This window comes from Leucopleurus acutus (genome assembly GCF_964270905.1).
Source record: "Leucopleurus acutus genome assembly, chromosome: 8".
Lineage (NCBI taxonomy): Eukaryota > Metazoa > Chordata > Mammalia > Artiodactyla > Delphinidae > Leucopleurus > Leucopleurus acutus.
In genome coordinates, this window is record NC_139151.1 from 56,952,008 (window position 1) to 56,976,857 (window position 24,850).

General features: G+C 44.0%; 1 protein-coding gene across 1 annotated transcript; it reads right to left on the reverse strand.

Annotated features, from left to right (window-relative positions):
* Positions 1–1,102: 1,102 nt before the first annotated feature.
* RPS3 (ribosomal protein S3) lies at positions 1,103–5,979 on the reverse strand. The gene is made up of 7 exons (XM_082843853.1): positions 5,898–5,979; positions 4,565–4,695; positions 4,194–4,287; positions 3,644–3,738; positions 2,291–2,478; positions 1,674–1,870; positions 1,103–1,219 (listed from the first exon to the last, which is right to left on the reverse strand). Exons 1-6 carry the CDS (start codon positions 5,925–5,927, stop codon positions 1,677–1,679), a joined length of 732 nt encoding a protein of 243 aa, XP_082699979.1. The 5' UTR covers positions 5,928–5,979; the 3' UTR covers positions 1,103–1,219; positions 1,674–1,676.
* Positions 5,980–24,850: the final 18,871 nt, after the last annotated feature.

The following is a 24,850-nucleotide window of genomic DNA, read 5'->3' on the forward strand; positions in this document are numbered from 1 at the left end:
AATAAATACAGGAATAAATCAGCTTAGCTCAGTTCTCACGTTAACATTTTTCAGTAACCACCTCTCTCAGCCCTTTCCATAAAACTTTCTTTCGCTTGAGAAAGGGCTCATTCCTGGAAATGTGCCACTCCAGGGTAAGGGAAAGCACAGGGAAATGAAAAATGTTTTTGTATTCAGGCTCTAGTTCCTAGCCACAAGATAAAACATTTACATGAACCCACTCCCTGGAACACAGTAAATGGTCATTAACACATGAGCTATTTCAGTGGTTGGAGAACTGTAAAGTATTTCTACTACTGAGACATGGTCTCAACTCCATTAACACTGACAAAAACAATGAGATGTTACTCTAGACAGTAGAAACATCCAAGGCTCTGTTAAAAGGGGACACACACACAGATAATGTCAGCATGCCCTCAACATAATTCACTACCTCTAATTAATCTTGTAGGATTTTTATGCCAGCCTGTCCCTCACTAGTTTCACCTGAATAAGTGAAAAGCACCCAATTTCTAATAAATACATAACAGCAAACACCTTCAAAATATCAGATAAAACTGTACATAATTTAAATGTTCTTTATACTTTTCTAGAGTGTAATGGTTAAGAGAACAGGACATAGAAATGTGGATTCTAACCGCAGCTCTATAATGCTTAGGCAAACTTACTTCTGAGCATCAGGCTCTTTCTTCATCAGCAGCACAATCAAATTCCCTTTTAGAGATGTTGAGGATTAAATGAGAATGTATATACCTAGAAATGAACACCACCTAGAGCACAGCATAACCCAAAATGTAATGGTCATTACATTTTCTATGAGTAATAGAGAAAATGATCCTAAATACGTCCTTCTAAACCTCTAACACTGAACTCCAGGTTGAGTCAATCAAGGTGCTGCCCTGTTAACAATCAGCCACCACCGTCACCAGATTTACTCCCCCACAAGGTATTTCCTTGGTTACCTCTGCTTGGGTCCTCCTGTTCCGGACCTCTCCTCACAAGTACAATTGAAACCAACAGGATTTTGAGGGAAAGCACACGAACACTGTGAACCAGACAGCCCTAAGAATCTATCAAGCAATGGTCTCATGGAGTGACATGACCATCAGTCTGAATACTGGATGTAGAGTCTAGTCAGGCCACAGGTCTTTTAAAAAGATTTTATTAAAGGTCTTTATAGAGCAACATCCAGACTCCAGATCCAGCGGCCAAGGAGACCCTGAAACCAAATAAAACAAATAAAGTACAATAAGAACAGAAAATACACCTGAATATCCGGTTCGCATGAAAATTAATACACAAAGAATGTCTAGAAACAACACAACAGGCGCTGGGCACAGGAGAGGCTTGTTGTTACTGTTTTAAGGGGGTTGCTTCAGAACAGCTAATTACTAGCAAGAGTGCCTTGAAAATTTTAAGGAAGGATAATAAAGAAAAACTCATATTTACAACAGTGGTACACGTAGGAATGTCTTCAAGAGACCAAAGGCACACACTCCTCCCAACAGCATACCATGTTAAATGAGTCCCTGGCTCCAACCTGTGTTCTCTCATGTAAAGCAAGTGTAATCCGATTTTTATCCACTAGGTGCTCTCACAGCGTGGGACACAAGTGTTAACAAGGACAATGGGATAGGGTCCTATTCTGCCCCAAGAAGGCCTTACAGACATACCTATTATGCTGTGGGTACCGGCTGAGGCATGGCAGGCGGCTCTGGCTTCCCACCCTTCTGTTCGGAGATGGGAGTGGTGGGCAGTATTTCATCTTTGGGTTCCACAATGCTCACGTGATCAGGCAGGGGCTTCTTAGGGCCAATCTTACCAGTTGGGTCCCAAGGCAGCATGATCTTTACCTTGATGCCCAGCACACCTAGAAGATGCCATAGTTAAGACCGAGCTATGGTTCCATCGCCCCCCACTACACAACGGGATGGAGCAGAAGGAAAACAGGAGTCTACTCAAGAAGCCCTGGGTCTGGTCCCTTCTCAGACAAATGCCTCTAATCAATCAATGAAGAGGACACTTTGCAAAAGGAACCCATGCACAGCACCACAGAACGTGGCACTGACAAGGACCAAGAGCAGGATGTGCCCTTTCTGACTCGTCATCGTGTCATCACTGAAGGGTACACAAGTGGCCGAGACAAGGACAAACCAACTCTCTCCAACGAAGCTAAACAAAAAAATGCTCCACGACTCCCAGACAAATTCCCCAAACACTGAGGTGTGTATATAAAACCACGTCTACCCGTTTAAAAAGCCCCTTGCCCCAAGCACTCCTGGCTGCTCACCCTGTCTGAGCAGCACGTGGCGCACGGCAGTATCAACATAGTAGTTAACAGGGTCCCCACTGTGGATCATCAGGCCATCCACAAACTTCATGGATTTAGCCCTCTGTCCTCGGAGCTTCCCCGACACCACGACCTCGCAGCCTTTGGCCCCACTCTCCATGATGAACCGCAGCACACCATAGCAGGCCCTTCGGGAGCGCAAGAGACAAATGGCCATTTGTGTTATCACCAGACAGGATTGCTCAACCCCACCATGCTAAAGAAAAAACACTCATTAGCCTGCACTGACTACTTTCAATGTTCCTTTAATGGAGAATAAGTCTGACCAGAGCCTGACCCAAGAGCTAGAAACTTTCTTCCATTCCCATCACACCTAATCGTAGGGAATTCCTTAGGGAAACACACGAAGTTCCTTCTAACCAAGTGCTTTCCAACCTTGGCTGCACACTAGGAACGCCTCAAGGTTAAAATGAACCACTCTGGTGTGTGCAAAATTCACCTGGAGGGATTATGACGACAGACAGCTGGGCTGCACCCCCTATTTCCCAATTCAGTGAGCCCGGATTGGAGACTGAGAATTTTTATTTCTAACCAGTCCTCGGGTGATGGCAGTGATGCTGGCCCACGGACCAAACTTTTGAGAATCACTGTTCTAAGCGGCAGAGCTGGCGTTCAAACCAGGTGGGCAGTCTTCTGCACATCCTTGCCTACAGCACTGCCACCATGTCAACCTGTCTACAGCACAGCTCTAGCGTCCCTCCTCCGCTGAAAAACCTCCCAGGGCTCTGCGTTAAGTATTAACAAATTCCAGACACCCAGGCAAGGCATTTCCATTTACTCCACAAAGAGTGGAACTACTCAAAGAACTGCCAGCTGCAATCTTACAAGCAGGCCCAGCGCTATGGCCAATCTAACCACCTCATGTCCTTCACTCCTCATGTTACTATCTACATACACAGAAATCTGACTAGATTTTAAGCTCTCATCAGGGATGAGTCTTAGCTCTTTACAGTCCCCAGAGAATTAACAACACATAATAGATCTGAATGGCTCCAAAAGGAACCCTAACTACTCCCCCGCACCACCCCGTTCTATTTTTGTTTTACTCCCAAAGCACACCCAGAATAGTTCTCCACCAGAGCACCCACCACTCTTTAAAAACTTGATTCTTTACAAGTCTTTCTTATTAGGCCGCCAGTTCAGTGACGACATGGATTAGCAACGTCTTATTGTTAAAACCCTCAGAGACTAGCCAAGCCTGTCACATAAAAAGAGTTCATTTACTAAATGAACAAAATGCTGATATTCTGACCCACAAAAGGACACAACCATTAAAAATCTCAGGACACTTACCTCCGCACAGCAAGGCCTCCTAGGAGTTTGTAACGCAGAGACTCTGCCTGGGCAATGGCACACAGACCTCTCGTGGCCACCTTTTCAGCATAAAGCTTTAAGAAAGAAACAAGGCACATCCTTGAACTTCTTACCTTTGCCACTGTTTTCAAATAAAAACCAGTACATCCATTATACAAGCATACACCATTTTATGTATCATTGTACTACCCAAGTACTAAAGCACTTCTAATGCCCACACCTAACACACACTCAGTGACATAGGCTGAACTATTCCTCATTGCCCTCCCACCCCTAGCTCTTTCTATGGCCACACCAAGGAGACCGATGGGGCATCCAATCCTTCATATGTATCATTACTATACCCAAGGTGAATGTAAAATCCTGCTAAGTGCTTATGAGAAGAACTTCAACAAAATACCAATCCATTTGTATTACTCACTGATCACAAATAACTTTTCAGGGTGATAATATGGGTTTTCAGAAGTACCATCCTAAAGAGCCATTTCCAGGTCCACAGTAACCTCTGGCATAAACCAGGACCACTCACCTCTACACTGCCCTCAGGGAAGCCAAATCTCTTCTGAACCACAGCAGTCAATTCCCGGATCCGCCGGCCCTTCTCACCAAGAACATTCTGTGTCCTGGGGAAAATAAAGAATGGCAATTCACAGCTCTCATAAAATTCCAGATGTGATTTTAAATCTTGTGCACGTGTGGTAGTAAAATCTTATTCATCTGACACAAGCCAAGTATAAATTTTGGATGAAAAAACCTAGAGTTAATTTCTTTTCTAAATGCAGCTTAAAAAAATTACATTCAGTAAGACTAAATTCATTGATTGTCCCCCTAAGTTTACAGAATAGACCACCTTAGTACAGATGACAATTATAGGCGATGGCCAGAAAAACGAATTTTTACCTGGTAGCCAAGATAATGATTTCTGTCCTGGTTGGTGTAACTCGGACCTCAACTCCAGAGTACCCATCTTCAGCCAGCTCCCGAGTGAGAAACTCATTCAGTTCAGCTTTGAATATGCCATCAGCAACAAACTAACCAAAAAGTAAATTCAAAATTAGGATGTGGGCGCAGGCTCACTTTTTCTAGCCCAGCCTTTCCACCAATGCAACCCTCATCAAAACTCAACGCCTCCAACACATGACCCATCATCGATTATTTTACCTTTGTTCCAGAAAAAACATGGCAACCCTTCTCAGACAAATGCCTCTAGGTCATCTTTTGGAAGTTACTTTGACCCAGGGCCCTTAAAACTGTGCCACAGAACGCAGCACAGAGTAGGGGCCACATGGACAAAGAGAACACCTCCAGTCAGACTCGTCATCTTCTCTTCACTGAAGGGTTTTAAAACTGTCATTTATATGTACACATGCTAAACAAAAAACTGCTCTTAAATGGCACATTTAGAACTAATTCAGCACAGCAGGAACACTATGTTTGCAACCAGCAAAAAGAGCAGATAGTAACTTTTGTTAAGCAGTCTCACCTGTAGACACAACTGGGCCCATGAGAATCCCAGCCACCTTAATTATTGCCTTAATTATTCCCAGGTGTTTCACGAAGTCGGCAAATCCCAACTCACAAAAGCGTGTGGATTTCACCTTAACATAGATGTTATGCGTACACAAAATGGCAAATTGTCTAAAACCAAATGCACTTTACACACTTCTCTCCCATGGAAAAGCAAAGAATTAAACTCAAGGAAGCGTTTCCCCCAGGTCCCCCCTCCATTTCCCCAGAACTTTTCCTTGGCCCCAGCTGGAACAAGAAATTGTCAGTAACCTTCCCGACTGAGGTCTTTGGGGTCAGAAGGCTGCACCCCGACAGGACTCGTAAGAAGACAGGAAGAATACACTGCTACAGCCCTTTCCCAAAGCCACAGTTAAGATGAGGGAAATGGCTCATGCCCTCAAAACACCACACGTTCACTAATTTTATTGATTGACCAAGAAATGCTCACAAGCGCCTTCTCCGGGGGAGGAGGGGTCCCCGGTGCTCATCTCTGCTCTCCGCCCAGAACCAGCAGAAATCTCTCTCTCCCATCCCCACCATACTGCGCTCGCCCGGCTCGGGCCTGCGCTCTATCAACCGCCATCCGCGGCCCACGGGAATGCCACGGGGCCCAGCCACTGCCCGAGGCATGGCAGGGAGCCGCGGGGCTCGCGACGGCACCCAGAGAAACTCCTGACCCGCGCGGCTCCAAAGTTCCCTGCAGCCGGGCCCCGGTGCGTCTCACCTTCCTCTTCTTGGATATCTGCACCGCCATCTTGCCGCCACGCGCCGCCGAAAGGAAAAGAAGGGGTTAGTGGGAGGAAGTGCGGATAAAGGGCGCTGTATGACGACAAAGAACTGCGCGACGTCGACGCCTTGTAGGCGCTCATGGGAAATGTAGTTTTTACTTTAGGAAGGAGGTAAAAGGAAAGAGAAGAGTAATGTAGACACCTATAGGAAGAAACAGGATCAGATCAATCGGAACTTAAAAACTACAAGGGAGTTTAGAGTCCAATTCTCATCAGTTTAAAAACGAGCAACGTCCGGCGCAGAGATGGAAATTACAGGTATAAGCTCACACAACAAATGCATGGAACCCTGGTCCCTACACTTTACGCTGTAATGAAAATTGGCTGAAAGCCCTCAATGAAATTCATTGAGGCGCCTATCTCTTCCAATCTGTGTCCATTTCCTCTGTTCCAAATGATAATAATAATAGTATCTAATATGTATTAAATATTCTAAGGACTGTTTTTTCCCCCCTAAGGACTGTTTAATTCCCTTTATATTATTAACCCATTTACCTCTACCTCACTTTCATAGTCTGTTACAACTTGTAACAGAAGTCACAATAGTGGCTCACAATTCTTTTTCAATTAAAAAAATTTCCCCTCACATTTTATTACGAGAAATTTCAAGTGTACAGAAAAGTTGGAAGGACTGTACAGTGCACACCCATATATTCATCACCTAGGTGCTGCAATTAACATTTTTGCTATATTTGCTTTATCATATATTTATCCATCCCTCTATCCACACAACGATGCATCTTTTGATGCATTTCAAAGCTACTTGCAGACATCAGCACACTTCACTCCTTAACACTTCACCAACAGTTTTTTTTCCAGCTTTATTGAGAAATACTTGACATACATCGATGTATAAGTTTAAGGCATACAACATAATGGCTTGATTTACATACATCATGAAGTGGCTTGTGGTAATCAAGAAATGATTACCACAAAAGGTTCAGCTAACATCCATCATCTCATATAGATACAAAAAAAAGAAAGAAAAAAATTTTCCTTGTGATGAACAGTTTTATTTTAAACCTGAATAGTTTGCCTCCATTTAAAAATCAGATTTCTCTATAAAACTATTCTAGGTTTTCTTAAAAATATAGAAAAGTCTAGCAAAATACTGGGCCCACATTTCCTCATAGCAGCACTCTCCTTCCCTCTTATATGGAAAAGCGTTTTTCAATGTGCCAAGGTCTCTGGCAGCTTCACTCACTTATCGTCTGGTCCTAGAAGCCATTTGAGCTTTTCCCCAGCGCTGAAACAACTCTGATGCTGAGCTCTGTCCTATAATCATGGAATTAACAGAGTTCTGGGGGGAGCTGTACAGAGGGACCAGGGAAGATGGAAAGAATTGGATGAACCAAAAAGACATTCTGTGGACCTGATGTACCTTGGTGATGGATTGAGGTTGAGGGGGAAATTGAGAATGACACCAGGGGTGGATGCTTAGTGACAACGCTCACTGAGGTAAGGAAATCAGGAACAAGCTTTTTTCTCCATGTGTCATCTCCCTCTGTCACTTCCTCTAGGATTGGGCCTCTCCTAGTTACTCCCATAACTATAACACTCATCTCACTGGGTTGGAATGGCCTGTCAATATATTTCTTCCAGTAGACTGTAAGCTCCATAAGAGCTGAGACCAAGCCTGTTTTGTTCATTACATCCAGAGTCTAGGATATGGCCTGGCTCAGGCCCAGTGTCAATCAAAGTTTGATTATCAAGCAAATCAGTGCATGAATTCTAGATCAGTTTTTGCTTGTGTGTATCATATGAATTTGCTTACAAGTGCCATGGCTTACTGGGTTGCCCACAAAACCAAGTTGCAGAGACTCACAGCTAAGGATCAGACAATGGCAAGTTCTTTCAGGTAAACGTCACCTCTGGAGTCTCCACAGTAGCTCGTTTGCTGCCCTTCCCCAATGACACAAGAGTATGCCTGCCTGGGTATTGTCCTCTGGTCCCAGGAGAAAGCCCATGAAGGAAACCTTTACCTTTATCATAATGCCTTTCACTTTATCTATTATTAAGAAGACATTATATTACTCAAAATAACGCTGTAAAAATAATAGTAGTCACAATACACTGAATTCTTTTTTTTTAATTTTTATTTTTTTTGGCTGCGTTGGGTCTTTGTTGTGCGAGGGCTTTCTCTAGTTGAGGTGAGCGGAGTCTACTCTTCATTGTGGTGTGTGGGCTTCTCATTGTGGTGGCTTCTCTTATTGCGGAGCACAGGCTCTAGGCACGTGGGCTCAGTAGTTGTGGCTCATGGGCTCAGTAGTTGTGGTGCATGGGCTTAGTTGCTCCACGGCATGTGGGATCTTCCCAGACCAAGGCTTGAACCCGTGTCCCCTGCATTGGCAGGCAGATTCTTTTTTTTTTTTTTAAACATCTTTATTGGAGTATAATTGCTTTACAATGGTGTGCTAGTTTCTGCTTTATAACAAAGTGAATCAGCTATACATACATCCCCATATATCCTCCCTCTTGCGTCTCCCTCCCACGCTCCCTACCCCACCCCTCTGGCAGGCGGATTCTTAACCACTCTGCCACTGGGGAAGTCCTGAATTCTTTTTTTGAAAAGAATATTTATTTATTTGGCTGCACTGGGTCTTCATTGCGGCACACTGCATCTTCGTTGCCGTGTGCAGGATCTTTGTTGCAGCATGCAGGGTCTTTAGTTGCAGCATGCAGGGTCTTTAGTTGCGGCATGCGAACTCTTAGCTGCGGCATGTGGGATCTAGTTCCCTGGCCAGGGATCGAACCCAGGCCCCCTGCATTGGGAACTCAGAGTCTTAGCCACTGGACCACCAGGTAAGTCCCTACACTGAATTCTAATTAAAAGTTGGGACCGTGAGGGAATTCCCTGGTGGTCCAGTGGTTAGGACCCTGTGCTTTCTGTCAAGGGCCCAGGGTTCAATCCCTGGTCAGCTGTTCGGCATGGCGGGGTGGCGGAGGGCGGAAGATATCTGACTTTGGGACTTCCCTGCCAGTCCAGTGGTTAAGACTCCTCGCTTCCACTGCAGGGGGCGCAGGTTCAGTCCCTGGTGGGGGAACTAAGATCCCGCAAGCTTCGCAGTGTGGCCAAAAAAAAAAGTTGGGACTGCGAGAATGACCTAATTCCTTCCTGGATATCCAAAATGTAAAGAAGGTTTACTCAGTTTGGCCCTTCATGCCACAGGAGCGTACCTGGAACTATGAAGAGAGGGCGACATGTCTGTGAGTACCACCCAGGTCCTGTCCTGAAATTCCTAAAAATCAAAGGTGAGACTTGCCTGGTTGAATGAATATAGCCCACAGTTTTGGAGTACAGTTTAGTCACTTGAAGACCAGCACAGTGGAATCTCATAGAAAGCATTTAACACATGCGGATCCAACTAGAGGAGCTTGGCAAAAAAAGAAGAGAGAATTTAAATTGAGTGAGTTAAGGGACTTCCCTGGTGGTGCAGTGGTTAAGAATCTGCCTGCCAACGCAGGGGACATAGGTTCGAGCCCTGGTCCGGGAGGATCCCACATGCCGCAGAGCAATTAAGCCCGTGGGCCACAACTACTGGGCCTGCACTCTAGAGCCCGCCAGCCACAACTACTGAGCCCGCCAGCCACAACTATTGAGCCCGTGTGCCACAACTACTGAAGCCTGTGTGCCTAGAGCCCGTGCTCCACAGCAAAGAGAAGCCACCGCAATGAGAAGCCTGCACACCACAACGAAGAGTAGCCCCCGCTCGCCACAACTAGAGACAGCCCGCGCTCGCAGTAATGAGGACCCAATGCAGCCAAAAATAAATAAATAAATAAATTTAAAAATAAATAAATAAATAAATTGAGTGCGTGAAGGTGGGTGTGTCTGCCTCCCTGCTCAGTGAGGTGGGAGGACAGAGGAGCCCTTCTGCTTAACCAGGCTCTGTAGGTCTTGCTTCCCGAGGACCTCTCATGGGGCGAGCATCTAGCTGGACTGAGTGTTCAACGGTTTATGTTTTTTTCCTACAAGACCTCTGAATAAGCCAACAACTTTTTCCAGTGTTCAACCGAAGAACCAGGGATCTGTGCCAGTCCTAGAGGGAAAACTGGATTGACAGAGAGAGGGTAGGTACATCAGTCTCCACTAGACGAAGTGGTCCCCAACCTTTTTGGCACCAGGGACCAGTTTTATGGAAGACAATTTTTCCATGGACAGGGTGCGGGGGGGAATGGTTCAGGCAGTAATGCGAGCGGTGGGGAGTGACAGATGAAGCTTCGCTCGTCCGCTGCCCAACTCCTGCTGTGCGGCCCAGTTCAACAGGCTGCACACTGATACCGGTCCAGGGGTTGGGGACCCCTGCACTAGAGCACCTCTTAAGAGATTATTGTTTTAGGATAATATCGACTACATTTGGTCATCACTTCCTTTAGATAATAACGCCTCCAAGTGAGATATGATGATGCCATCACATTCTCAATGATTTGATTAAAATTCATCAGTGACTCACTCTGGGCATTGAATTGAGTCTGTGGATATCAAGAGAACAATTATAGAATAAATTTTTAAAGAACTTTAATTAATTAATTAATTTATTAATTTATTGGCCTCGCTGCATGGCTTGTGGGATCTTAGTTCCCCAACCAGGGATCGAACCTGGGCCCATGGCAGTGGAAGCACTGAGTCCTAACCACTGGATTGCCAGGAAATTCCCCAAGAATTTAAAAAGTTTATTGTCTTGTATCATTGCTAAAAGACTCACACTTCTGTTACCCCTACTTCCGATAAAAATAAGATCCAGTGTACAGAAGCGTGTGAGAAAGAGAGCATCCTCACCCTGTAGGTGGGGTGTAAACTGGGCTTCCTTTGGGAAGGCAGCTTAATGGTACCTACTCTAACTTGAGACAATTCCCTTTGGCCCAGCAAATATGTTTGTTTTTATCTACTCCAGAAAAACACACAAATGTAAATGAAAGTGGTGCAAGAATGTTTATTATGGTACTATTAGTAACAATGAAAACATAAATTAAAAACAACCTGAAAGCCCTGCAGTAGGGAAATGGTTATGGAATATTATGTAGTGATTAAAAGAGCACCAAGAAAAGAGCACCAAGAAATATCACTGTGACCAAACTTATTTTCAGAACAATATGGACTGTTTATTATTTATGTACAATAAACTAAAATGGATATGCATATAAACACATAGGAGGATCTATACCCAACCGATAGATAACTAAGCTTACTTGGGGAATTGCAGTAGTATTGGGGGAGCTTTAGGGGCAATTTACTTTATTGCTTGACTTTTCTTATCATAAAATATTTTCATGTATCACTTGTGAAATTTATTTTTTTATTTTTTGGCCATGCCACACGTCATGCAGTACCTTCCCCGACCAGGGATCGAACCCGTACCCCCTGCATTGGGAGCACGGAGTCTTAACCACTGGACCACCAGGGAAGTCCCACTTGTGAAATTTAAAATGAATAAAAATGGAAAAATATTCAAGGGCCGCATACAGATAGGATTTCTGATCACGTGGCCACTTGTGAAACAATGTGAATGTCCCAGCCTCCAACACCAAATCCCATAATCCTTTCTTCTGGAAGCTCAGGATAAAGAAGAGTTTATTCTCTTAATCAGACTGTAAATCTGTACTGTCCCATACGGCAGCCACTGGCCTCGCAGGGCTGCTGAACACTTGAAATGTGGCTGGTCTGAGTGGAAAAGGGCCATAAGTGTAAAATACACTCCAGATTTCAAAGTATAAAAAAAAAAACCTCAACGATTTTCATATTGGTTACATGGTGAAACAATAACAGTTTAGATATGTTGAGTTAAATAAAATATGCTATTATAGTTAAGCTCACCTGTTTCTTCTGCTTTTTTTTTTTATGTGGCTACTAGAAAATTTGGTTACATATATGGCTTCCACTAATGGCTCTTATATTTCCCTTTAATAGTGCTACTGTAATCCTTTCAACCACAGAAATCAATGATGTCTTACTTCTCTGTTTCCATGAGGTTAGGCACAGTGATTGGCAGAGAGTAGGCACTTAGTAACTGTTCACAGACTTAATGAACAGAAGATTACAGTGGAGTGTTACATACCAATCTTGTTTACCTGTTTGCCTGGGGCGCTGGGAAACTCAGAACTGTTTCATGCTTGGTGGATCCCTGGGATCCCACCCTGGCTCAGATCAGCTCTAGACTGGAGCTAGGGTGGACGAGGCCCCTCAGGCAGAATTCAGTATTGTTCCTGGAGCCAGGAAAGTGAGACTGTCACAGCCCCCTCTTCCATATACACAAGCCCTTTTTCTTCTATAAACTGAGGTCCAACAAAGTCCAACAAATGAATAGAGCCAAACTCAGTGAGAACAACCATTTAACCTTGTTCAGGTTCTTCTGAGCAAACTTCCTGTGTGTCACTGGATCCACACAGCGGCCTGGGATATGGATTTGAATCCCTGCCTTTGGGACCAGCCAAAACATCCTTCAGTTTGAATGATATTTTATAGAAGCTCTAGGTTTTTCATTCAGCAAAAGTTTTCTAAGCATTTATTCAGTGTGGCATAGTGTTTAAGTTCACAGACTTGAGCCGGATGGCCTGGGTTCACATCCCTGGTCTGACTGTTTGCTAGCTATGTGACCTTGGTCAAGTGATCTCTGCATAATTTTCCTCATCTGTGAAATGGGATGGAAATAATAATTAACCCACCCCATAGAGTGGTGGTGAGATTAAATTAGTTAATACAGGGAAAGTGCTTAACACATAGTAAAGCACCTGGAACATGTTACCGAAAGTGGAGGCCCAGCTGCTTGCACTGCTCAAAAGCCAATAGGGAGGCAAAGTTGGTGGAAATGAAAGTTTGCTTTATTTTGGAGGCTGGCAATCTTGGGGGGGGGGAGGGCGGACTCCCATCCGAAGGCCGACTCCCCACCACTGACCATCAGTGGGCAAGAGCTTTTATAGACAGAGGGAGGGGGCTACATTCAGAAACAGCACAGTCAGCTCTGAAAGTCATCTTGAAATTAGTCATGCAGTGGTCTGATCAGTGTCATCTTGATTGTTTTAAGTACAGTTAGTCTTTAGTTCCAGGGTCGGTTTGTTCCCATTTCTTTGAGGCCAAGTCTCAGAATTATGGCAGTTTATGTCATGGATATAGTCTGGTCGTCATGTAGTTAACTTCTTCCACCTGGTGGGGCTTTCAGTATCTCTAAGACAGCTCACAGGATATGGCTAAGAATGCTAACTATAGCCCTTGAAGAGGAACTAAAGGACTATGCTTAATGACTGAACTATTATTATTTAGTCTTGTTGGACTGCTTTCCTTTGTTTCTGCATTTCCTCACTTCTCTGATTAAACTTATTCTTTGGCTAAAGTTTTTCCACAGACAAAAGGCAGGCTGAGGACATGGGGGGCCAGGACCATAGGCTGCTGCTCCGTTTCAGTAAGTGTTCAATTAGCATTAGTTACTATTACTTGGAACCACTGCCTATATCAGGTCTTGGGGACATTGATGAATCTGACACTGCTCCTGCCCTCCAGGAACTCAGAGCTGGGGCTAGGGGCTGGGGATACAGACAAGTAAATAAGTGTGATAAGCATCAAAGTATCAAAATAGGGACAGTAGGGCACTGAGGAGGGCAGGGTGTTGGAAAAGATGTCACAGAGCTCCAATCCTTGAACTGAGGCTCACAGGATACTCAAGTGGTTGCCAGACAGACAGACACATCAGCAGAATGAATGGAAGCAAAAGAAGGACTCCCCCTGCCCCCACCATTATGAAAATAGTTTTCCTATTCAAAAAATAAAATACATTCATAAAAAGCATTGAAAAGATAGAGAAGCAAATAAAAACAGCACTCTTCTTGTTAAGCAGTGTAAACATTTCGGGATACATGTTTCCAGATGTCTTTCCAGGCAGTGAGATGCACTGTGATGAATGGTGTGCACCTGCAATGTCACACAGATGGGGTCATCGCGATGCACGGGCGCCATGAAGGATTCTGGTGTCCTACCAGGAGGGTGCCGAGGGAGTAGACAGCTTGTCAGAGGTGGGGCAGTGGGGAAATAATGAAGCCAGCTCAATCTGTTTCATATCCCAGTGCTACCACTTACAAGCTTTGTGATCTCAAGCAAGTCACTTAACGTTTCTGAGTCTCAGATTCTTCATCTGGAAAGTGGAGAAATGATCATTAACCTCATAGGATTTCTATGATTGAATTAAATGGTGTCCTTATATTTTTATTTTATTTTTTATAATTAATTAATTAATTTATTTATTGGCTGCATGGGTCTTCGTTGCTGCGCTCGGGCTTTCTCTAGCTGCGGTGAGTGAGGGCTACTCTTCGTTGCAGTGCACAGGCTTCTCATTGCGGTGGCTTTTCTTTGTTGCGGAGCACAGGCTCTAGGCACGTGAGCTACAGTAGTTGTGGCACACGGGCTCAGTAGTTGTGGCTCGTGGGCTCTAGAGCGCAGGCTCAGTAGTTGTGGTGCACGGGCTCGGTTGCTCTGCGGCATGTGGGATCTTCCCGGACCAGGGCTCAAACCCGTGTCCCCTGCATTGGCAGGCGGATTCTGAACCACTGCGCCACCAGGGAAGTCCCTAAACGGTGTCTTTAAAGCATTCATCATAGTGCCTAGCATGTGGAAAGTGTTCATTAAGTGGGACAGATTATCACTGCTTTTAAGGCAAATAAACAACTTGGCATTTAGGTTTATGCTAATCTTCAATGTTTTGGTTAGGGTGTCACCTTGCCAACACTAACACATGGGCCCACACCTCTGCTCTTTGCAGAAGGCCGTAACACACCAGTACCTTTCACACATACCAGGCACTATTTGCTATGTAGGGCAGAGAAATCTTTCTTTAAAGAAAGATGTGGGGAAAATTGGATAAGAGGTCAGGTTGCAGAAGCAGAAAGACATGGCCAAGGGAGAGAAAAAGGCCAAGGAGGTCCCAGCTCATCAGGCTTCTTGCAGGGGTTTGAGATCAGCCTCTGGTCTGGGGAGATGCGGCCTGACGACAGCTGTAACAGGGACCTGCCCAGGGCCAGTAAGGGCTAGGAGGGAGAGGGCAAGGGGTAGGCAGGCAGGTAAAAAAGACCAGCTAGACCTTTCCTGAGTGGGTGTTACCAAGCCCAGCTCAAGGACGGGGAACACAGATGCAGTACCCAGAAAGAGTAAGTTTGTCCAGTTTGATTTTAGAACATGAAATTCCCCCTTTCCTAAACCGGCTCTCCCGAAGCTCTGCATATGTCGCCCTCTGGCGTTCACAACTGGCAACTACAGTGCCTTGTTCAACCTCTTTCCCAGAAAGGGGCGGGACTGCTGCTCTCCCCGAAGACGCTCCCCACCCCTTCAGCTGGTCCACTGGCCAAGTGGGCATCTTTGGCTAACCCCATGCAAAGGCCTGAGAATGTGGGACAAAACATAGCTAGGGAGGTGAGAGTCCTCCGCAGAAACACGAGTCAGGAGGCTGGCTTAGCAGAATTTGACTAGCGGAGTCCACACATTAGGGCTGAATTTACCATGACTCCATTCAGGTGACTGGAGAACAGGAACAAGATGATAACAAGCCAGGGCTACCAACTGCCTAGCTTCCTACCCAGAGCCAGGTCGTGTGAAGGGGCGGCTGGTCAGCTCGGAGACAAAGGGAGAGGACAGGAGCCAGGGGCTGGCATGCGGCCAACACGGGTATGACGGGGGCTGGCTGCCTCTTTCTTAACAGTGAGTGCTTTGGGTTTTTGTAGAGAAGCCATTAGAATCATCTAATCTTGTTCTCCAGACCCTGATTCCACAGGCTCAGAAGGGGTTCAGGCTCCAAGTAACCTCTGCTTAGCCTCGTGCGTCCCCAGAGAGTCATGGCCATGTTTACCCTGTGAATGTTGCAGGCCTCCACACGGACAACAAGCGCTGGGGAGCAGTGGAACTCACCTCCACTGCTGGGGGGAATGTAAATTAGCACAGCTGCCTTGGAAAATTTGGTATCCGGAGGAATGTTGGTGGTGCATCCCCAGACCCCAGCAGCTCCACTCCTGGGTATACAGCCCAGAGCCCCGATCTTCAAATGTTTGTGCTCACATTCTCTCTACAAGAATTTAAAGGGTACGGTTTTCTTTTGTACATTCTAAGTTACGTAGAACTTTAACATAGGTAGAACTTTTCACCCTTAGTTTAAACAAACTTGAAAAGACTATGCTTTCCAGTATTATCGTAATGTCAACTCTTTGAGATAAAGCAGTTAGTCATTCTTTTAAATGTATCATAGGAATATAAATGCCACAGTGATTTGAACCCACAATTATCCACTTTAAAGGTAGGCAACAAGTTTTTCTTGACCAGTTGCACGTTATATATTGTTTCATTTTCTCCTTGAACTTATATTTCCATTCTGCACAGCCCTGGGAATATCTTCATGTACCCTGGAAAATCCAGAGTTCCCTGTGAAGTGGATCCGTGACCTCTCTGCCATTCACTCTGAGTTAACTCGGGTTTGGCTCAGCTGAGTGATTTTCCAGGAAGATCCCAAACCAGCTGGGTGTTCTTCTAGCTCGGTGACCCGTTGAAATTTAATTCCTTTCCATTACCCTTTGTTTGTTCAAGAAGAGTCTGAACCAGGGTCCTAGCATGCAGGGGCACAAGTGCTTCTAACGACAACACTCTTAAAAGATTGCTGCTTATGTAAACAACAGGGAATTTCACACGCTAATAATTACATATATCAGAGCTTATAATGTACCAGGCACTGCTCTAAGTACTTTATAAACATTATTGCCTGATCATCCTCACCATGCAGTTTCACCTATTTATCACACTATAACCCATTTTACCAACAAAAGGAAAGTGTCTTCTAAGACCAAAAATCTATCCCCCTAAATAAAATTACTTATGAATATCCAGGAATTTAAAGGATTAGGCAACCTCATTTTCCAGACGTTACTGATAATTTTCCACCAATAAGAAGCCACAGTTGGAGAGAAGTTAAGAGAAGTTGAAGATGTCTTCATTTTAATTGTAATGAGACCTGTTGAGAAGAAAGTAACCAGGGACCAGAATGATTCTTAAATTCTTCCCTTAAAGAGACTTTGAATTAACTACAGTCAAAACAGGACACTAGATGAGTGAAATAAATGTTTTGGGACCACAAAGTGTTTCAGGATACCTAGTCCAGTACAGTCCCATCGCGAAGATGGGATGGCTGATCAAGAGCAGGACAGTTTGGAAGAGGGACCGCTAGAGGGCGGCAGAGCACAACGAGCCCGCACCGGTCACGGGAAAGCCAACCGCGTCCCTGATGTCGAGAGAAGCCCAACGAAAAAGGCTTGCGGGCCTGGGGCGTGGGGACAGCGGGGCGGCGGTGGGGGAACTGACCGCCTATCCCACAGCTTCTCCTGAAGGGCAAGGGAGGCAGGTGCCTGGAGGAAGGTTATGGACCAGTGGTGTCCAACAGAAATAACAACATGAGCCACTTACGTAATTTCAAGTTTTCTAGTAGCCACTTTATACAAGAAAAAAAGAACAGGTGACATTAATTTTAACATTTTAAAATTTACCCACATATATCCAAAATGTTATCATTTCAACATTAATATAAAAATTAATCTAATTAATTTAATATAATAATATATTAATATATAAATTAATATAAAAATTATTGAGATAGCTTACTTTAAAAAATTTTGGTATTAAGTCTTTGAAAACCAGTGTGTATTTTCTATTCACTACAGCACTTCTCAGTTTGGACTAGCCATGTTTCAAGGGTTCAGTAGCCACTCGTGACTATAGATATTTAATTTCTTCCAGGTAAGTACCTCCTGCAGGACAAAGGCCTTATGAGGATTCCAGTAGCATCCTAGGGAAAAGGTCAGGGACCAGCCTACAGTCTTGACCTACACCCCCAACCCCTCCCCCAAAACACCTCCCATACAGGTTTCTGCCGGGGCGCTGCTACCTCTCTGCTCATCTCTCAGGCCCCTCCTTGCTACATAGAGCTGCTTACTGAAATGCAGCTCAGCGTGTCAGGCCCCAGATTAGGAAATTTTCATGGCTCCTAGTGTCCCTTCTGCTCTCCTCTGGTCTGCGACCAGAGATGGTCAGTCTTGAAGAGGTTTGAGAGTTTAGATAGCTTACCTTCAATGATTGGGAAGATGATAACAGCAACGATTGGATTGTACATTCAGTTTCCCACTGAGAGAGGCAGACCCTCAGAGAGGTGAGGGCAGGCTCTGCTGTCACCAAGCCTGGTGTGGATCCCAGCTGTAGTGGCCTTGGGCAAATGGCTTAAAGCTGTCTCTGTGCCTCAGTTTCCTTATCTGTAAAATAGGGGTAATAATAGTCCTTATCCAATAAGCATGTTGTCAGGATTAAATGAGATACTTAGTGCTTGGCACATAGGAAGAGCTAAATAAATATTAACTCTTAAAAATCAACTTTTGCATAACTGCATGTTAACCCTTTTAAACAATTATTATTTGGCAAAATACATAAACTGTTGAGAACTGCCAGCTGCTGTGTTGGACCTGGATTTGCTCTGATTAAACCTTTGTCTGTGGTGCCTGGATTGGGCTGTTATGACAGTACCTCCTGTCACCAGCCAAATGGATCCCATCATTATCAGTCTGCCAACTACAATTTTTAAACAACATAAAGAAAAAATTTACCAATTAAAATACGTTTAAAAATAATTTAGTTATTTGCTAATAAATGGCTAATGCTTATTGAATACTTGCAAAGTGCCACGTGGGTTTTTTTTTTTTTTTTTTTAGCGTGCTCTAATGCATTGAATTTCCACAACAACTTCATGAATTAGAGTCTATATTTTACAGATGAGGAGACAGGTCACACAAGTAGGAGGTGGCAGAAGTTAGATTCAAATCCAGACAGCCTGGCTCCAGAGTCAGCATGGGCCACCCTTTTCTACTTTTCACCAGCAAAATCTATTCCTTCAACCCTTAGGCCTTGTGTGAAGCTGTTTCCCCCAGCCCAGCCCCACCCCGGCCTGTGTTTCCAGAGGTGCTTGGGTCAGACCGCCAGTCACCTGTCATGTGACATCGCCATGAGTTATGCTGGAATCTAGTTCCTCATACCAGCGTGTCAGCCTCCTGCCTGGTGACAAGGCCCAGGCCCAGGCCCAGGGTAGGGAGCTGGATAGGTTTGATTTCTGGCTCTGGAACCTACTTTGTGGGTGCTTTAAACAAAAAGCTTAATTTGCTGTGCCTCAAAGGTGTCATGAGTGCTTTTGGCCCTGTGTGTAAAGTTCCTGACACATAGTAGATGTTTTATAAATCCTGGCTTCTTATCATCAAAGATAATGACTGTGCTATATTTTTCTCTGAATTAAAATGTAAGTTAGTTTCCTTACAACCATAAAATGGCATAATCAGTACATTGATATGGAAGGCAATTTGGTTACAACCTGAAACTCGTTAAATACACTTGTCCTTTGACCCAGCAATTGCATTTCTAGGGAATTATAAACAAATATATTCCCATATGTGAGAAATTATATATGCACAAGAAAGTCATTGTAAGAAAAGGTTGGGAGCCACCAAACTGTCAAACATTAGGAAACTGTTTAAACAAATTATAATATATCCATCAGATGGGATATGATGAAATCACGAACAAGAATGACATGGCTCTATGTACAGTGGGAGGACCCACTTTCCAAAAAAAAAAGAGCAAAGTGCAGAAGAGTGTGGAAAATGTTACAATTTGTATAAAAACTAAAAAGAAAGGCTATATGTGTAAGTACTTATATGTGGATTGAATATCTCTGGAAGGAAGTGCCAGAAACTAGGGGGCTGCAGAGCTGGGCTTCAGACGTGGGTAGGAAGCTGACTTTTCACTGACTACCCTTTTTGAATGTTGTATGATATGCATGTATATCAATTAAAATTTTAACTAAAAATAAAAGTGAACACCTGGGGCTTCTCTGGTGGCACAGTGGTTAAGAATCTGCCTGCCAATGTAAGGGACACGGGTTCAAGCCCTGGTCCAAGAAGATCCCACATGCCGCGGAGCAACTAAGCCCGTGCGCCACAACTACTGAGCCTGCGCTCTAGAGCCCACAAGCCACAACTACTGAGCCCATGTGCCACAACTACTGAAGCCTGCGTGCCTAGAGCGCGTGCTCCGCAACAAGAGAAGCCACCACAATGAGAAACCCATGCCCCGCAACGCAACTAGAGAAAGCCCGCGTGCAGCAACGAAGACCCAACACAACCAAAAATAAAAATAAATAAATAAATAAATGAAAAAAAGTGAACACCTGAAGATATTCAATCTCAGTCATAACATTTTTCCAAAAATGATGTACAAATGGCAAATAGATATATGGAAATATGCTCAACATCACTAATCATTAGGGAAATGCAAATCAAAACCACAATGAGATATCACCGCACACCTGTCAAATGGCTATCACCAAAAAGACAACAATTAATGAGTGTTAGGGAGGATGTGGAGAAAAGGGAAGGCTTGTGTAAAGCTGGTGGGAATGTAAATTGGTACAGCCACTCCGGAAAACAGTTTGGAGGTTTCTCAAATAATTAAAAATAGAACTACCATACGATTCAGCAATCCACTTCTGGGTATATATCTGAAGGAAAGGAAAACACTCTCTCAAAGTGATATCTGTATGCCCAGGTTCATTGCAGCATTATTTACAAGCCAAGATAAAGAAATAACCTCAGTGTCTATCGATGGATGAATGGATAAAGAAGATATGTATATATATATAAATTATTCAGTCATAAAAAAAGAAGGAAATTCTGCCATTTGTGACAACATAAATGAACTTTGAGGGCATTATGCTAAGTGAAATAAGCCAAACAGAGAAAGACCAATTCTGTGTCCTCTTACTTATATGTGAAATCTATAAAACAAAAACCCAAACTCACAGAAAGGTGGCTGCCAGAAGCTAGGGGGGTGGGAGAAATGGGGAGAGGTTGGTCAGAGGGTACAAACTTCCAGTTAGAAGATAAAGAAGTGCGGGGGGGTAATGTATAGTATGGTGACTATAGTTAACAATTCTGTATTGTATACTTGAAAGTTGCTAAGAAAGTAGATCTTAAAAGTTCTCAACACACACACACATAAAAGTTAACTACGTGAGGGGTGATGTGTTAACTAATCTTATTGTGGTAATCATTTTGCAATATATACAGTTGCCACATCATCATGTGGAATACCTTAAACTTACACAACGTCATATTTCAATTATATCTCAGTAAAGCTGGGAAAAAAACAGTTGTAATAAGGGACATGCAAATTAAAACAAGGTGGTTATACTTTTCATCCGTCAGATTGGCCAGCATTTTCAAGTCTGGTGTCAAGTGTTGGCTCACGCCGGTCCTGTAACACCTTGTTGGTGGCAGAGTAAGATGATACAGCTAACTTTATTATTTTTAAAAAATATTTATTTATTTATTTTGGTTGCACTGGGTCTTAGTTGCGGCACGTGGGCTCCTTAGTTGCAGCATGCGAACTCTTAGTTGCGGCATGCATGTGGGATCTAGTTCCCCAACTAGGGATCGAACCCAGGCCCCCTGCATTGGGAGCACGGAGTCTTAACCATTGCACCACCCAGGGAAGTCCTGCTACAGCTAACTTTAAAACAACCTGGCTTTATCTTGTATTTGCCCTACGCTGGCACGACCCCATTTTCCAGGTCAGTTCAAAGCCAGAGGTAGAGCTGTGTCCCTACCCCAGCTCGACGTCAGCTCTTGGCAGCCGTTACCTCTGCGGGGCGCTGAGGCCAGACTAGAGGTGCTGGTCGGAGGAGACAGGCCTCACTGTACTGTTTCCAACTTTTTTTTTAATCCAAGGAGAATGTATTCATGCATTAGTTGTATAATTAATTTTAAGGTTTAAAAGTTAAAAATATTTTGAGGGACTTCCCTGGTGGCAGAATGGTTAAGAATCTGCCTGCCAAAGCAGGGGACATGGGTTCAATCCTTGGTCCGGGAAGATCCCACATGCTGTGGAGCAACTAAGCCCATGCAACACAGCTACTGAGCCTGTGCTCTAGAGCCTGTGAGCCACAACTACTGAGCCTGTGCGTCTAGAGCCCATGCTCCACAACAAGAGAAGCCACTGCAGTGAGAAGCCTGCACACCTCAATGAAGAGTAGCCCCTGCTCAACGCAACTAGAGGAAGCCCACACGCAGCAACAAAGACCCAATGCAGCCAAAAATTTAAAAAATAAAATAAATAAATTTATTTAAAAAAATTTAAAAATATTTTGGCAACCCAATCCAAAAATGGGCAGAAGACCTAAATAGACATTTCTCCAAAGAAGATATACAGATTGCCAACAAACACGTGAAAGGATGCTCAACATCACTAATCATTAGAGAAATGCAAATCAAAACTACAATGAGGTATCACCTCCCACCAGTCAGAATGGCCATCGTCAAAAAATCTACAAACAGTAAACGCTGGAGAGGGTGTGGAGAAAAGGGAACCCTCTTGCACTGCTGGTGGGAATATAAATTGATACAGCCACTATGGAGAACAGTATGGAGGTTCCTTAAAAAACTACAAATAGAACTACCATATGACCCAGCAATCCCACTACTGCACATATACCCTGAGAAAACCATAATTCAAAAAGAGTCATGTACCAAAATGTTCATTGCAGCTCTATTTACAATAGCCCAGAGATGGAAACAACCTAAGTGTCCATCGACAGATGATGGATAAAGAAGATGTGGCACATATATACAATGGAATATTACTCAGCCATAAAAAGAAACGAAATTGAGTTATTTGCAGTGAGGTGGATGGACCTAGAGTCTGTCATACAGAGTGAAGTAAGTCAGAAAGAGAAAGACAAATACCGTACGCTAACACATATATTTGGAATTTAAGAAAAAAAAATGTCATGAAGAACCTAGGGGTAAAACAGGGATAAAGACACAGACCTACTAGAGAATGGACTTGAGGATATGGGGAAGGGGAAGGGTAAGCTGGGACAAAGTGAGAGAGTGGCATGGACATATATACACTACCAAACGTAAGGTAGATAGCTAGTGGGAAGCAGCTGCATAGCACAGGGAGATCAGCTCAGTGCTTTGTGACCGCCTAGAGGGATGGGATAGGGAGGGTGGGAGGGAGGGAGATGCAAGAAGGAAGAGATTTGGGGATATATGTATATGTATAACTGATTCACTTTGTTATACAGCAGAAACTAACACACCATTGTAAAGCAATTATACTCCAATAAAGATGTTTAATAAATAAATAAATAAACTACTATATAAAAATATAGATACTATATCTATTATCTAAAATAGATAATAAGGTCCTACTGCACAGCATAGGAACTATATTCAATGTCTTGTAATAAACTAGAATGGAAAAGAATATGAAAAAGAATATAGATAGATAAAACTGAAACACTTTGCTGTACACTAGAAACTAATACAACACTGTAAGTTACCTATACTTCAATTTTAAAAAGCACATTTGTTTGCTTAAATGATAAACCATGTGGTATAGCAAATAATGTCTTGAACTAGGAATTAGAAAACTTGAATTAATTCTCTCATGTCTCATCAGTTTTGTGACATTAGGCAAAACATGTAATTTTTTAGATCTCAGTTTCCTCACCTGTAAAAGTGGAAGAAAAACTGTTCTTACATGAATGTGAGGTAAAGCAAACAAGCTAATACATGAAAGTCTTCAGTAAAAAAAAAAAAAAAAAAAATTTGGAATCCCACCAGCTGTGCGGCGCGGCCAGAAATAAAAGGTGACAAATATGTTACAAACATATTCTCAGGAAACGTGGGGGAAAAGAAAAATGAAGCAGAGAGGAAGAAACATCTCGATTGCCTAAGGTAACCACTTTGACATTTTAGCCATTTTCCCTCCATTGTATTTTTTTCCTCATAGTTTACCCTTGAGCTATGTTGAGAAGGTACACAATTTTGTATTCTATTTTTCCCATAACTTTATAACTTGGCATTGGTTAACATCTGTGGCAGGTCCATGAGTCTCTCTCCACATCTCTTAATGGCCTGAGGGAAGGAAAGCATGTGGGCAGGGGGTGAAGAGTGCTGTCTGCTCTGGGTCCCAGAGGGCCAGTTTCTCAGCCTTGGCAGTTCTGCCATTTTGGTGTGGATAATTCTGGGCTGTGAGGGACTGTCCTGTGCACTGTGGGGTGTTGAGCAGCACGCCAGGTCACTGCCCACTAAATGCTGGTAGCACCCTTCTCCCTGCAGCTGTGACAACCCACAATGTCTCCTGACATTACCAACTGTCCCCTGGGGGGAGGGTTGCCAGGTTCAACTGAGAAGAATAGAGGACAGCCAGTTAAATTTGAATCTGCATTTCAGATAAACAACAAATAATTTTTTAGTATAAGTGTGTCCTAGAGGACATAATGAATAGGGACACACTGAAAAATTATTATCTGTCCGAACCTCAGATTTACCTGGGCAGCATGTATTTTATCTGGCAACCTAGGGGTGGGGTGAAGGGATCGCCCTCTGTTGAGCTCCTGCTTTAGGGTATCAGACATAAAGGAACAGGCAGAGGAAATCCTTGCTCATGAGGCTTACGATCTCATCTCAGATCTCACAGCAGGAGGCGGCACTCATACGTGCCACTAAAGCGCCTCGGGTGCTGGCGGGGCCCTTCATCTCCTGGTGTGCTTCTCCCTCCTCCTCAGGCTCAAACCACTCCCCCCAAGAGTCTCCCTGGCCTATTTACACTCCGTCCCCAAGAAAGCAGAAGTCACTGAAACCCAAAGAACAACACTGAGTCTCTAGTTGCCAAGTGTAAAGGGCTGGTGGCCTCTTGGGGTTTGAAACTGCCAAGGAGGCGCATCTGGGCTCTGGGACTGCTTTGAGGGCAGGTTCACGGGGACTCCCTAACTCGCAGCTTGGGGACCCTGGGAGTGGGCCCACTGGGCCTGGCAGGGGTCCGTGGGAG

Coding starts and splice junctions, on each gene's coding strand:
- RPS3 (XM_082843853.1), bottom strand. CDS start 5,927: ATGGCGGTGCAGATATCCAAGAAGAGGAAG. Junction 4,696..5,897: donor AGATATCCAAGAAGAGGAAG/GTGAGACGCACC, acceptor CTTTTTGGTTAG/TTTGTTGCTGATGGCATATT. Junction 3,739..4,193: donor TCCCTGAGGGCAGTGTAGAG/GTGAGTGGTCCT, acceptor TCTTTCTTAAAG/CTTTATGCTGAAAAGGTGGC.